This window comes from Ornithodoros turicata, chromosome 3 (assembly GCF_037126465.1).
Source record: "Ornithodoros turicata isolate Travis chromosome 3, ASM3712646v1, whole genome shotgun sequence".
In the NCBI taxonomy this organism is placed as follows: Eukaryota; Metazoa; Arthropoda; class Arachnida; order Ixodida; family Argasidae; genus Ornithodoros; species Ornithodoros turicata.
This window is the reverse complement of record NC_088203.1, coordinates 102,694,492-102,710,169: the sequence shown is the minus strand read 5'-3', so window position 1 is coordinate 102,710,169 and position 15,678 is coordinate 102,694,492. Positions and strand designations below refer to the sequence as shown.

The 15,678-nt window shown below is 47.7% G+C and overlaps 1 protein-coding gene across 3 annotated transcripts in view; it reads right to left on the bottom strand.

Moving 5' to 3' along the window:
- LOC135389036 (uncharacterized) overlaps positions 1-12,796 on the bottom strand; it is a 30,713-nt gene extending 17,917 nt beyond the window's left edge. Inside the window, exons 1-4 of one of the 3 annotated variants that reach the window (XM_064618979.1) lie at positions 12,708-12,796; positions 10,253-10,459; positions 9,983-10,181; positions 8,701-8,860 (exon numbers count right to left, since the gene is read on the bottom strand). In XM_064618979.1, coding sequence (XP_064475049.1) covers positions 8,701-8,860; positions 9,983-10,137 — 315 coding nt within the window. In that variant the 5' untranslated portion in view covers positions 10,138-10,181; positions 10,253-10,459; positions 12,708-12,796. The remainder of the gene's footprint in view (positions 1-8,700; positions 8,861-9,982; positions 10,182-10,252; positions 10,460-12,707) is intronic. The other 2 variants (XM_064618977.1, XM_064618978.1) reach the window with 2 other exon arrangements.
- Between the last annotated feature and the right edge of the window lie 2,882 nt (positions 12,797-15,678).

Here is a 15,678-nt window from a genome sequence, read left to right as displayed (position 1 = left end):
AAACAAGCCGCGTGCACAAACTGTTTGACGGCTAAAGTTCACATGATACATGGCTTTCCCAATAACTATCGTCAGAAGCGTTCTCTTGCCATTCTAAATGCGAGAACTATAAATACCTCGGAGGCGTTCTGTTGCCATTCTAAATGGGAGAACTATAAATACCTCGTAGGCGAAAGCATAGAAAATATAGTAGGATAGTAGGAAGAATCGGCGAGAGCATGCAACACAGTAAGGTCCCATATTCAAAATACGTGACTGGTCTTGAATTGTGCATAAGATTGTGCAAAAATATGCATGCAAAAATATGGTGTACCGTATCTGTAAGTCGACAAAGCAACGTGGATGGAAGTTGAATCCGTATATACACGCATACTGTTCTCGCTAGCGCGGCCAGTCGTGCCAGACGAACTCAAATGTTCACAAAAAGGATCCACACGTCTTTGGGAAAACCCATCTGGTATGTTCAAGTCTCTCGACCACTGACTTCTCGTTCGCGCTCGCTTACCATGCACGGCAACACATGTACGGCGTGCCCAAGATATGGCCGAATGTCGTCTAGTGGAAGGTGGCCAGACTGACTTTTGAAAAGGGTCTATTGGCACAAAAAGGCGTACGCCTTTTGTGCCAGTGATAACCCTATCATTAGTGGCTATGGTTGGCGCAGAGCGTGCTATGCGGTGAAGTGCACCACTTTCCACATACGTAGCAGAAGACGGAAATATGCGAGCTCTATGAGCAGCAGTGCAGAGCCAAGAAAGTTGATACCATAAATCGATCGGAGGCCAAGGCCAAGACCTTTCGAGTGCAACGACATCCGCAGTCGATCGACGAGTTGCGCAACAACCCGCAAACTGGGAGGGTAGCGGCATACCGGCCGCCACGTCACTCGACAATCCTCCCTCTACGCACCTGGTACTTGCATTCACGCTTTCAGTACACCCCATCCTTATCGCCACCCCACCCCCCCGTCAAGCCTCGCTCCCGGCAGTCGGCACGCGCCTCTCCAAGCCCCGCCCACCATTGCGACACTACAAACACAACAACACCTGTTTAATTTACGAACGTCACTGCAATGGGTCACCACCGAAAGGATGACATCTACCCAGGAGGAGGACCCGAAACCAAGTCGTCGCAAGCATGCGCGGTGTACAAGTCTCATAACCGGTCCCTGGAGTTCAGACTCACACACAATGAAGTTGAGTTCTGAAGTTGAATCCTGACCTATGATATGATGGGCTGATGAAATGATGACTAATGATGCTATGAACTGTGATGTCAAATGATAAGTCGTTATGTGATGGGCTGTGATGTGGAATGATGGGTAATGATGTGATGGGCTGTGATGTTGAATGATGGGTTATGAATGATGTGATGGGTTGTGATGGTGATGTCGAATTACGGGTTATGATGTGATGGCTGTGACGGTGATGTGATGATATGGGCTGTGGGAAAGGCCGGACATGATGTGATGTTGAATGAGTATTTCGAAAAATGCCGATCTATCTCCTCCCAGGAGGAGAAGGGACGCGGGGGAAAACGGGACACTGAGACAATCGGCCGTGACGGGCGACGAGTCACATCTCTAGTGTCTGAGTCATTCCTGTTTGGCAATAAGAAAGGGCTTTTGGCTATTAGAGCACCCACGGTAGTGGGAGAGGCTTTAACCCTTATTGGCGCCCAACGTGAGACTGTTCCTTTGTCATTCAGGAGTGGCTCCGAACGCACTTTACCGCTTGGGGGCCCTGATAGGATTTCGTGGGTTCGCGAGTGTCAACCACTTGTGAGATGGTATTTACACGGTCCCCCGGTGACAGTGACGATGTAGCGGCAGGCGATAATCGGGCGAACGCCGAAGTCCCGGGAGCACAAAACGGGGACGGCGCCATCGACGGAACTAGTGCGGGAGCTGTTGAGAGAGAGAGAGATATGTGTTTAATGGCACAAAGGCGCCAAAGGCCAAAGAACGCCAGAACTGTGGTGAGTGTGTGGGAGATGATGATGGGAGAGAGATGATGTGGGAGGGAGGGAGAGAGAGGACGATAACAAGTGATGTTAACTATCTACAGGTATGAGCGACGAGGTGGTTCAGGATGTGAGAGAGTGGAGGTATGAGCGATAAGATGATCCAGGATGAGAGATTTACATCAGGAGTTTGGTGACAAAGGCTAAAAGCGGAGCAATGCTAAATATCTACATCTGATTAAGTAACGCGCACATGGTCAAAAACTGGATAACATTGTCACCCAGCGCGCCCACGCCCAGGGTTGGGTGGAGTGGGACATGGTATCTGTTGAGTGCGGTGAAATACTGTTGGCGTTCGGATTGAGAGCACGATGCCAGTACGTGCAAGACAGTCAAGCTGTCACCTCAGTGCACTCAAGCTGGTGGATCCTGACCTTTGAGTAGGCGGTGGTGCGTGAGCCACGTGTGCCCAATCCTCAATCTAGCGTAAAGGACTTTGGAGGATCTGCTGATGTGTTCAGTCCGATGCGGGGTGAAAACATGTTGCTGGTTACGTGTAGCTTGTTATTTTCTTCCATGTCCCACTCCTGCTACCACTGTGTGTAGACAGGTCTCTTTAACATTGGCAGGATGTCTTGGTAGGGTAGTCCTAGAGCTGACTCCTGTTGTGCCAACGCTCGCCGAGCCTCAGGGTCGGCTCGTTCATACTCCGGGATCCCAGTGTGGCTGGGGACCCAGCAGAGACAGATTGAAAGGCCTCGGGAACGAAGTTCGGGAGTCGTAAACGCACGCACTCGCTTGACGAGGTGATTCTTGCTGTCAGAGCATGAAAGCAGATGCAAGTGATGCAAACAAGCTCGCATTCCTCTTTTCTCCTGATGCTCCATCCGAATATGGCTGTAACTCGGGCTATTCTGACGGGAAGTCGGTCACAGATTTCCAGTTGGAACTGGAGACCTATCAGACGTTTCTCGTACAGAAGCAAATCCAAGGGAGGACTGCTTACACATGCAACTGCCTTGGATTTCTCTAACCACTTGTTTAAATGCAGCCTTGATCGCAGTGTTCTGGAAATTTAGACAGCAACCAGAGTCCCTGCAATGTGTTGAAGAGTTTCTCGGGGGCATTGCCCTGCCTGTGTTTCACTATGGTTCTCAGACACAAACTACCCCATTTCAACACAGTAGGGAGCACAGATTTGTAAATAGCACATGCTGATTGCACTGTACGTACCTCCCAAATAAAGGATCATAGTCGATACTACATCTTGTGCGATAATGTCAGGATACACAAGTAAGCTAGATTTCAAACCACTCTTACATCATAGTAGTAGTATTTGTGTGAAGCTATGCAATTCCTGTCCTTCAAATAATTTCAACCATATGTTTCATCTGCCAGCGTGCTGTAACCTGTCCCTGATATGTGTAGCATTAGGGTGGAAAACCAAGGGCAGCGGTATAAAAGACGAACACACACGAGCTATGTTCTCACTGTTCTGGCTACTAAAATGAACATGTACCAGATTAATACAACATGGCTGACAATACGGCGGCAAAAGCTAAGAAATAAAATTAGTAGTTAAATGCGCAATACTTGCCATAACATGACAGTTTCCTTCCTGCATTCATGCACTACCATTCATCCCACTTAAACACTGAACTATACTGACAGCATTAGTACTGAACTATATGACAGCATTACGCGCTCATTTGACAGAACTTGAACAAGACTACATAGCACACGATAAAAGTAGAGTGAACATAATGTGCAGCTTTTCGTTTACGCTTAATGGCCGCAGAAGTAATGCACGAAGGCCACTGCTAAGTTGCGTTGAGAAACACCACTTTCTGTTTGCCATGTCTAAATGAAACACACCTGACCTGATCGAAAGTAACCGTTCTGAGTCTGGATCACACAAAGAGAAAAACACAACACACACACACAAATGAGCTGCGGCGAGCTCCACCTTGGGACAAAGTCAACAAGTAATTCACCAAAAGTCGATGAGTGCCTGAAATGTAACATCCCTGGCTGTTAGCAGGACGGTTCACGTCCAATTCCTGGTGCTAGCACCGACTGGCTTTTTCGTGAATTATTTGTTGAAGTTTCCATGTGCTTGGGAACATGAACCATTCATCAACCACCACATCCTCATGAGGTGATGAGGGTTAATCATCCCAAAGAGACTGCCTTTCTTGCAGGTGTCGTTACGGTTGCTCACCGCTGGAGAAAAAAAAAGAAAGGAGATTTAATGACAATAAATAGATAAAATAATAATCAGTTTGAAACAGCCAAGGGATGAATTGCGTAGCATAATACATGAATGACCACGGCAGCCAGATAAGTATTTGGCACAAAAGGCTTTCACGGGCTACACATTCAGGGAAACAATGCTACAGTGTCTTGTCAACTCATGCCTTGCCGACGCGAAACTGATGGAGCTGTACACCTTCTTATTTTAATATACAGGGTGTTTCAAAAAACGTGTCATTCGGACTTTATAAAAAAACGGGGCGACGGAAAAGTACGGGGTAAACGGCACTTGTGTGGCAACTGAATTTGTCATCTTGCAAAAATATCTTCAATTGATTTTAATTAAAATAAATTGAATTTCGTTAATTGAACTCAAAAATTTCCCAAGTCAACCTAACGTTTCTTTTTTTTACAGAATTAGAGAGCCCGTAGCGGACTTAGCCAGATCCACCAAGAAATCCGCTCGATATTGCAAATGGAACTGCTCAAAAAAAGTCCCGAAAAAGAGGCTTTAAACTTTCGGGTATTCAGCGGCGTACCAAATCAGACGCAACGATTCGTGGAGAGGAGGACATGCTCCTGACCCCATGAAAGATAAAAGGTCGAAAAAAAAACGGGCGGGAAAAAAGAGGCAGAATCATTTTTGTTTGCCGCTTATCAACGTACGGTAGAATGTCACCCGCCTTGCCGCTCTACACTCTTAAAAATGAACTTCACCACATAGCACGGCTTGGGAAGTTCAATTAAAGAAATTCAATTTCTTTTAATTAAAATCAAATGAAAACATTTTTGCAAAATGGAAAACTCAGTTGCCCCACAAGTGCCGTTTACCCCGTATTTTTCCGTCGCCCCGTTTTTTTATAAAGTCCGGATGACACGTTTTTTTAAACACCCTGTATGTGTTTGTATATTTCTATAGAGATCGGACCAATCAGTGACATTGCACCAATATTGCCATGCAATATTGATGTTATGTTGCTAACGACCACTTTCGTTATGCTGCAACGACGTTATTGAAAGAACATTGCAGAAATGTGACATTGCAATGCTGGTGTGACATTGCTAAAGACCGGTTTCGTTATTTTGCAACAATATTACAAAAACGACATTGCAAAAAAAATTTGATATTGCAATGTTGATGTAACATTGCCAATGACCAGTTATTTTAGTTTAGCAACGCTACGAAAGCAGCACTACACTATTAAAAATGAACGTCACCACATAGCACGCTCCTAGCCAACCATCATCCCGAATCATCTCGCCGATGATTTGTTGAAAACGGGAGGCGGAGCCTACTTTGTGGCATTATGCACCGCCTCCCGTTTTCAACAAATCAGGGGCGAGAACGTTGTCATTGGGGATGATGGTTGGCTAGGAGCGTGCTATGTGGTGAAGTTCATTTTGAAGAGTGTACAGTCTTGGTGATATGTGTGCAAGTGAACACAGTACGCTTCATATTCAGTAATCGTCCTGCACCTGGGAAGACTTCAGGGCAATGGTGCCGACTTTCGTCTGGAAAGCCTATTGGGAAGCTCTGCAAAAACCGGAGACAGAATCCGTTAACTCCCAAGTCTCCCAAGTCTCCATGTTAACTCCCAAGTCTTTGCACGGAAGGCGATCATTCTAACCACTATATGCCACGTGAGGGCTCAAGAGATGTGGTCGCACTGATTCTGTGGAAGAATGCCATATCGAGAGTCAGCACGCATTCACAGGTGTGTAATAATAGATTGTAATTAATTTCAAGTTCTCGGTCAGATTAATTTTCTTTGAGACTATGTTGTCTTCGTCTCGATCGTTTTGCCCATAGTCAAATCCGAAATTCCGAACATTTCATTCATTGTTTATTGGTGGGAATTAGATAGAACAAGATCGTGCAACCATTCTGTTACTGAAGTACTCGGAGCAAGTGCTAAGGAAATGCTGCGGGCAAACCGTGCAACGTTGCAGCAGTACGTTTGTTTCGATGTTGCTGCAATGTTTCAGACGTTGCTTACACCCTAAAAACAGATCTTCACCGTATAGCACGCTGTCCGCCAACCATTAGGCGCGTTTACATGAAGGCGACATAAGTCGACCTGGGCGAGATAGGTCGATCTCCCCTCTACATGTAAACCCGCCTACATCGACCTTAAGGGGACGTCGACGCAGCAGAAATAAGTCGCTATACGTTGGGATAGATCAGACGACTGGAGTCATCTCGCCTTTGCCATGTAAACCAGGCAAGTCGACTGTGCCGACGGTTTCCGCTACGTCACAACCGCATCCGCCGCCGTGCTCCGCCCGCAAATAAACATATGGCGACGGACACGGTTGACGTTCCTGCCGGTGCAAGCGTTTCAAGCCAGCAGCATTGGGCACTGATAAAACAGTATGCAATTGCACAGTGACCACTTTAGTGCCTTGATGGCGCTGTGATCGACAGAGTCGACTGAATTGCCCGGCGGACTAAGGCGTATCGCTTCCTGCCATGTAAACTGTCCCAAGTCGATCTTTGCGATCAGTCGACTGTTGCTTTCAGTCGACGTATGCGCCCATGTAAACGCGTCTATTGACACGGATGATAGGGTTATCACTTTTCATTCGAGGAGAGAGAGCGGGGCGTACGCCTTTTTGTGGCAATTCGGATATATGGTAATTGCCACAAAAAGGCGTACGCCTCCCTCTCTCCTGGAATCAAAAGCGATAACCCTATCATTCGCGGCAATGGTTGGCGCGCAGCGTGCTATACGGTGCAGTTCCGTTTTTAGAGTGTAGAGGTAACGTTTCTTAGCTGCGGCATTTCCTCAATGTACTATGTGTGCAGTGAAAATTCTAAACCGCCATCAGGGACAACATCAGCTTCTACGTGTCAGATAGGATTGTATGTCCAACAGTAATCCAGTTAACGGTAACAAAAATGCAAAAGACAAATTAACTGAACTAATGTAACGTACGTTCGGTATCAAACAGTGAAGCTTGTACCACCCCATCCACAGGAACCACTGTCTGGACAGCAAAAGTGCTTGAACTCGGAGATAGCAGCTAAACGGAATGGCGACCTTTGTTTTCCAACCTGGAAGCACAGGATGTAACGCTGAGGGCAGATTTAAGAGTGGTGTCAAGATGTCTGCATGAGAGCGCCCACGAAAAGTGGAACATCTGTGAATACCTAAATTATAACATCACATTGACATACCTGTTGGTGGCAGACTTCAACTAACCTGTCAGCAATTTCTTCATGTACCAGGTGCAAGCCACATCCTGCTTCATTTCCGCCTTCAGCGTGCACCTGTGGTAATTCACAAGTTAAATTATCAATACTGTTGTGTTGCTATAATCGTGCAAATATCAGAGTAAGCGCAGTAGCGCAGCTGCACAATCGATTCATGAAGCTGGCTATTCTTATATCTGAGCTACGGCTTACTTTTTGCTCTCGTTTTTTGCTTGATCCTCCGTGGCACGTTCAAAATTTGTGTGTCGGGCATCTCCGATTTTCATCAGACGATTTCGTGCCGAGATTCCAAATTGCCACTGAAGCTGCTCGTAACCTATGATAACATCTGTGGATGATATCCTTGGAGTGGAACTTTGCCGGCACCGCTGTCGCTGTCAGCGAAGAGCTTCGCACTGCTTGGTCTTTTGGCAGCTTATAATAGGTAACGTTTGAATGTTCCGAAGAATAGAAATGACAGCGTGGCAGCGTCGCATTCTCGACAACTTCCCCGTGGCATATCACGTATCATATCGCTCCAGTCCATAAAAGGCAAGGTCAGCACAAGGAAGTGCACTTTCCAAACGACGCCGTGCCAAAAAACATTCACATGCTTTGTTTCCGGCTTAGCAATAACAGCTGTTCGCCTATCTGCGGTGCACAGAGGACGAAACGAAAGAAGCCAAACGGCCAAGTCAAGAGTCCATGCCAAGCCAAAGACAGATAAACCGAGAGCAGTGACGTCGGTGCGCAGGGTTTGCCCACGGTCTGACGCGCGGGCATGGGAACTAAAAAAATGTTTTCTAAAAAACTACAAACAGTTGGACCAAGATATTTCGCACAGATATTCAGTGTTCGCTAATGAACACACAGCACGAGTATCGCTCAGTTCTGCGGTACTTCAAAATCGGCATATCTGACCTACACAGAGCTCCATGGCTCCGTCGTCTGCAGCTGGTTTGCGGTTGTCTCGCGCAAGTGGGCGCACCGTTGACTACTTCTGATGTGTGCACTCGCTGGCACGAAACGACGCAGAATCGACGTGTCACAAGGTCCCGTACATGCAACACAGGTACTGCTTACACAAGGTCCTCTATCATTCTAAAGGCGATAAAACCCCAGTGCAGGGGGCACGCACAGACGAAACACGCTTATCGCTCTTTAACGTCCTGTATCAATCAAGGTCCCATTTCTGTATGGGATCCTATATCCCATTTGTGTACAGGAGTGCCCACATCAAATCATCCTTTACCATAATCATATGGGAATTTATAGGAACTAGGATAACGTACCTTCAGCAGATTGATGATGATGGTTATATCAGCATCAACTGTGGACGTCCGCAGGGAGAGTTCAAAACTGGAAACCACTGTTAACTTATCCATCCAGAACTGCTGCATCGCTTGCGTGCCGTTAGGGAAACTCAACTCTCTGTACATACGATCGTGAGTACTGAAAGCCAAATAGAGCACAGCTAGAGTACTTTCTTGTCGCGCACTTTAACAATTAGAGATTTTCTGTTCAGCAGTATTCCTTTATTGCATGCATATAACCTACACAAAGTCATGTTAATTACTCCATGCTACGATTTTGCCGAACAGAACATAGAAGAACGCAAAAAAAAGTCACAGGCATGACATAGGAATAGAGCTTGTAGGATAATAATCCCCTGAAACGCCGTGAGTACAATCCACGTAGGCGAGGGAGCCTCAGAAAATCTGCTTCCCCCAGGGTGGCGGTCTGACGCCACGTCCGGTCGGCAATAGTGAGGCACCTGTCCTCTTTCTTCCTGTAGTTTTACTTAATGCCGCCACTCCCTCGTATAAGGTGGACAGATCGAGTTGCTAGCAGACAAATCTCTCTGTAGGTAGTTGCAGCAGCCAACACCTCCTAATAAAGAAAGCCTCGCCGACGTGACGTAATAACTGAGAGCCATCCAATAAGGCTCGTGTTTTTAACTGCCATAGCCAATCACTAACGTGCTTTCAGCGGCCGTAGCCATGGAAGCGAACGACGTACCGTCGTCTGCGGATAGTGACTGAACGGCCCCGCGTTCTAAACCGCAACCGCAAAACGGTCTCCATATCTTTCTGAAACGCCTGTTGAACTTTTTCTCTGCAGATTCACCTCTACATGTTCCGAGTTGGTTGCAATTATCATATGTTCACGTACCGAAGGAGGGAGAGAGGGCAATAAGCAGCCCTTCTGTATCTAGGTGGCGTTGGTGACCCAGCTCCCGTGACCCTCTGACGTCACAATAGGTACGAATACGGACGGTGCGTGTGCGGAGGAGGGGGTGGTTGTTCTCGTGATACCACAGGGAATGGAGTGGGGGGACTTAATGCTTCTGCTAGGGAGGAGCGTGATCGCACAAAAGTCCTCCCCACGGCATTCGCCACTGCGTCACAAAACGCGAGTGGGGTCTTTTCTGGGGTCTTTGAGTAGGGTTCCCTTTCTGTGACCACCTTTAGCTTCCCCCGTTGAGCTTGTTGCAGGAGCATTACAAAGCGGATCAAACAATCGAGTAAATAGCTTTTGAAATGTGTTACGGTTACGAAGGAGTCGGCTACTTACCCATCGCCCACGCCTATCCCGTGCTTCGTCCGTCGGCTACCCCGAGCATGTTCAAGAAACTTTTGCATCCCTGAAGGGAGCATATTTGGGAAAAGTGTCCATACGTAAATTAACACGATGTCGCACGGAACATCATCCGGTGGCAAGGATTTCATGTAGAAACCCACATACACAACGCAAGTGATGGTCTTCTCCGGAACTGCAAGTTAGAAGTGGCTACATAGAAACAGCACTCAATAATCGCTAACACAAGTAGCAATAATGGCGTACGGGGCGGTTTGGGCGTCGTCGTCGTCGTAGTTGTGGTGGTGGTGGTGGTCGTCGTCGTCGTGGTTGTTGCTATAGTACTTGGAGGATCGATTGAAGGCACGCTCGTGGGGTTGTAAGCGTATCCGTTATCATTTGAACCGTCATCTCCCCCACCACCTCCACCACCTCCATCACCTCCATCACCTCCTGAACCAAACTGAAACGTGCCTGTAATGATACTGTAACTCACGCCTTCTGCAAAACCATCACCGAAAGCATGTACTTTGTACGGTTTGTGCCGATAGAACAAGCGGGAGTGAACAAGGGTTGCCACCTTCTCTGTCGGTCACTACCGAACACCGAGGGGGTTGCAAGCGCAACGGAGTGGTGCGCACAGACCTCTGAATCAATACGATGTATCCAGTGGCGTATCTAGGGTGTGGCAGGTGTGGACAGGTGCCATGGGCGCCAGGTGAACAGGGGCGCCATTATGTGGTCGAGTGTGAATGTGCCAGGTCGGGCACTCAACCTGGCACATTCATAAATGATCTAAAGCAACCGCCATTAGGGAGGTTGTAGCGTGAAACCTAGTGCGGACCACACGAAAACGCATCCTCAAGGACATCATGTTACCCATGTTGCCATGGGCGCAGGTAGCTCTAGATACGTAACTGGGTGTATCAGAAGCTTCTCTAGCTCTTTTTTTTTAACCAACGTTTAAATAACTGGGCACTACAAATAACTGAGCGTCAGGCAGAAAACCAGGAAAGTCAATGGCAGCCCGGTCAACTGAAAGACGAGACAAGCACGAAGGCCCTTCATTGGCTGGCTGGAATGCGTTAGTTGCATTTTTATTGGTCCTGTCAATTTCGTTTGCATTGTGCCCAGTGCTCTGTGAACTAAACTACGTGTTCTATGGGGAGTTGTTACTGCCACGCTGCTATCCGCTTTTTGCTCGGTATTGGATTGGACGAAGTGGATTCTGAAGGACACATTCTTAAGCACTGGGCACCGGAACCAGAACCGAATTACACCATCACCCGGACACCGAAGGCAAGCACTGAATTCCCGAACGGTTCGGGGAGATCCGGACATGGTGTCAACCCTAGGGTGCATAACCATTGGGTGCACAGAGTTGTTCACGAACCAGTAGCATGGTACAAATGCTGTGGCATGTATAGGTATAGTACAGTTGTGAACAGATGCATGGAACGGTTGGAGCTCCGGTGCATGTAACAGTGGATGCGCGTAAATGGTGATCCCCACTTGGTAAAAGTGGGTACTGGCAACGATCTGAATCGCCGATAAGATAGGGTTATCGTTCAGCCACCGCTTACGTGCTGACGACACCCAAAGCCTGAAAGGAATCCAGTTTCCGAATTCGTCACGTCAAATCAATGTGGTGAGGCGAAGTGGGCCTCACGTGTTACATGCCAGCGCTTAACTGGTGGCGATCTTTTTTTCTTTGATTTGGCAAGCATACGTGGTTAAAATACATTCGATGACCTGATGCGGTCACCATAGTCGTAATGGGGCGGCGTCCATTTTACCGAAACACTTCGAAACAGGTTTATTTGGATTTAATCCACATTTATTTTATCCGGTGGATTTTTTTAGTTTATCCACACAATTTAATCCGGCTTTTTTTATAGATTTTGTCCAGATGCGACGTCACACAGGAGACTCCCGCCTTATTTTATTGTAGCGTTGGCTGTTTACAAAAGCCCAGGTTAATTACATTACCTAACATTTAACATTTTTAACTTTTAACTCGACTTTTTGAACTTTTCAGATTTAACTTTTTTCCCGTTTCTTTCTACTTCTGCCCGGATATTTTATAAAATATAATCCGGATAAAAATATCCGGATATTTTTTTTTTTCAACCCTGCTTCGAAAGGCGTTCAGTATCCCATTCGCAAGACGGTGTTAGTGTACTAAGCGACTCTCTCACGGCCCAAGTCTTCTTGTGCTGCTGAGAGGAGTGTAGTTTCACTGTAGCCACGAATCCGCGTTGTTCCACAATGTCTACGTGGAGTAGTGCACCTAATGAGACCGGACATCCCACTTTATACAGGACAGGTCCCGCTACCCCAGGAGCCTGCTTGGCTGGAACGAATCCCCGAACGGAAAAAGAGGCGGCTAAGCAAGGGTAAAGGTTGTCTACTCCAGGTTGTCATCTCCTTCCGCCTAATCTTTTCACTGTGTACCCAATAGAACATTGTAGCTAACAAGCCATCCATTTGCCAATACTTCGTATAGAAAGCAACAATCGCCTTCGCACGCTTCGTCGAACAAGCTGCCTCGGTGGGATGGAAACGGTCTGGATATAACGATCCCGATCAATGGTAATTAATCTAATGGTCTTTATGATGAAATGACGCGCGCTTGGCAGTCCGTCACGATAAATAAACCACCAGGAGGAATATGGTTGTCACATTAGCATATCCCGTATGTTTAAGCAGAAACAGGACTTACTGATGACGACAAAGGTCCCTAGCGCCAGCGTGAGAAGGCAGGCAGCCGCCACTCCTATCACAACCCACTTTTTGCTGTTCCTGGAAGTAGTGAAGGTCGCAGCACGAAGAATACGTCACGGAAGGACAGAGCCGTATACTTACCCGCCACCTGGAAAATAAAATTTTCAACGTACTTTCCACCCAAGCTGAGCATCACGAGTAGAAAACAGAACGGAAAAACCGTAAGGATGGGAGCAGTTCTAGGACAGACCCTCGACAAAGTTTCGTCATCTGCCTGTTGAGCACTCCGGCGAAGTTACTGAAGAACTGAAGAAGCTGGGAAACAGCACCACGGCTTTCTACTGGTCGACTACATTTCGGGGTGCGAGGCACTGAAGCCCCCTAACACCTCCTTTAAGGCGGCGCGTCAGAGCCGGCACTTCGTCGTCTAATGAGTCGTCGTCGTGTAAAGTGCGAATGGAGGTTTCCAGTTTGGTCGCGTATAATATTCGGGTCTGTTGTGCTCATCCTGGTCTTCACTAACCATGGCCCCAGACTTCGCCGAATCACAGATCAGCATGCCGTGAACTGGGTCTCTGACGTCCAATTCGTCTGGAAGTGCCCTTCAGCTCGTGGTTCTGTCAGTCTGGACCTCGGAGTGAGAGCATTTCATAACAAATTGTCATTGTAAGTGTCATCTTGCTTATCCGCGCAGGAACTTCCAGAAATCCTCTCTAGCTTTCTTTTTCGTCCTCGTCGTGGCTGCCGACATCACATGACCTTGTCTCGATTAGCAAAAGGCACACGGCACACTGATTACAATTCTTCTGGCCTCGAGTACTTCCCTTCTGTAATCGGGAACTTTCGCATGCTTCGAGGGCCAAGATTGCAAGCTCTGGCAGGAGGTAGTCGTTATAAATTCGCGCAAGGTACACCCCCCCCCCCCCTTTCTCATTCCAACAGGCGTCGTCCAGAACCTACAACGAAGGGGCAGTACTGCCGGTTAGTTACACTCAATTCCGGTACGTGACTCTGTCCTGCACGCTTGCTACCGTCAGCCAGTTCGTCCTGATATTTCGCGAATGTTCCGGTCACCATACACGGCATGCATTAGTCACAGACAGACGTAACTAACGCCCAGAATATTGACATGTAACTAAAGCCCAAAAATACTGACATGTAACTAAAGCCCAAAATATTCAGTCATATCTGAAATACGCACTTCGCTGCTGTGAAAGCGACGTCAAATTGCACAAACAATTGCACATGGGAATTTGTATGAAAGTCAAGCCTCGGTATAATCTGTGTCCCTTCACGTCGAAGTCCTCGGTACTGCGGGAGGGAGGGAGTAGAAACAATGTTCAGTTTGTCCAGCAATGGTTCAGTAATGGTTGGTTCATGAGCCACCAGCCTGTGCATAGCGACGCGGTCGCAATTCTTGGCGTCAGAGACGTCAAGAGGGAGTATCCTCACAACGCATTCTTTAGTAAATTCTTAACCGTTTTCTGCCCAGGATACAGAAGCACAGACGACGGGTGATGCCAGCGCCCACGAAGGAGCACATGAAGCGAAGGTGTCGACACAGAATTCCAGAATACGAAATACAAAATGCATACGTGCTGTGCAACATACTCGGGATGCCTACTTGGACCCAGTGTATTTTGCTCTGTAGTCTGGATTTCTGATTGGCATACTGCGGGAATGGTGAGGATCAACAAGCTCTGGCAGGAGGTAGTCGTCATAGAAACGCTGAAGGTGGACAACCATGCTGTCGTTCCAAAAGGCTTCGTCCCTGTCAATCCTCTCCCCTGAGATCTTGCTGACATCTGTCCAGACTACGAAGAGGCAGTACTGCCGGCCTGTCACGTGGAGCTGGCCCTGGACTTGGTACCAGTACGGGTGCGTCATCTTCAGTTTCAACTTGCCTTCCACCTCAGTGCAGTACACAATCTTCTTTGAGTGAACAGCCTCAACAGGAGTCATGCCGTATGCCGACGATGGACATTTCACTTCGACAAGGCCGTCGTCCGCAATCAGGCCGTCGGGGCTGGCTGCCCGAAAGCTACAGGCCTTGTCAACGAAGAGATAGAAATCGACTGACTTTTAATACCTCGTGCTTTTCCAACTCCGCAATCGAAATGGGCTCATACCTCCTCCCGTGCCTCAGTGAAGCGGTATCAATGTCCCGGTACAGGATGTCCTTAACTGCACCCACACGACTGGTAGAGAGGCGCATCCTGCATCCTCTACCAAAAAAATACGCCGTAAGCCGCTTTCTCCTTTCTTGTTTCCACCGGTGGCTCAGCGACTGCTCTATGGTGTCTTCCTGTAATGCGGCATGCTCCTCCTCTGAGACCTCAAGCAATTTTTTGTAGTCGACGCATGCCGTTGCGAAGGACGTTGGCTCCATGTCTGGTCTTTGCGCTTGTTCCCCATAGTCAGCATTGCGGCGCTCGGGCTTCTTACGCAGGGCTGGAAGGCTTGCCTTCTTGGCTTTGGTGTTGAGACGGCGTTTGGCCCTTGCCTCTTCACGTGCATTACAACGTTTTTGAAGGCTCAAAGTACTTCCATGGCTTTGTTTGACACATCTCCTTGTGCACACGATGCTGCAAACCTTCATGTGAGTTCACTGATACGGCTGCGGCAAATGCGCTTGTTTGGTAAGACCGCCGCTGACAGAAGTCGATCTGCTTTCCCACAACAAACTTCGCAATAACGGAATTGAAGTGCTCGGCGGCGTTATTGTCAACATTCATCAACAAGCTGCGAGCATTGCCTGCAACACGACTTAGTGTGATATAATTGACTTTAGTGACTCAGTGATCTCCAGTGTGATCTCAGTGCGCAACCCTTTTCTGCACACATGAATTATTTCTATGTCCGCAAGCGTGCAATTGAACCTTTTGCAATTGAACATTTTCTTGCATTCCTGTTTTGAATACACAATTTCCGATGAAGTGAGGCTAAACGCGATCGTCCCGGCGTTAGAT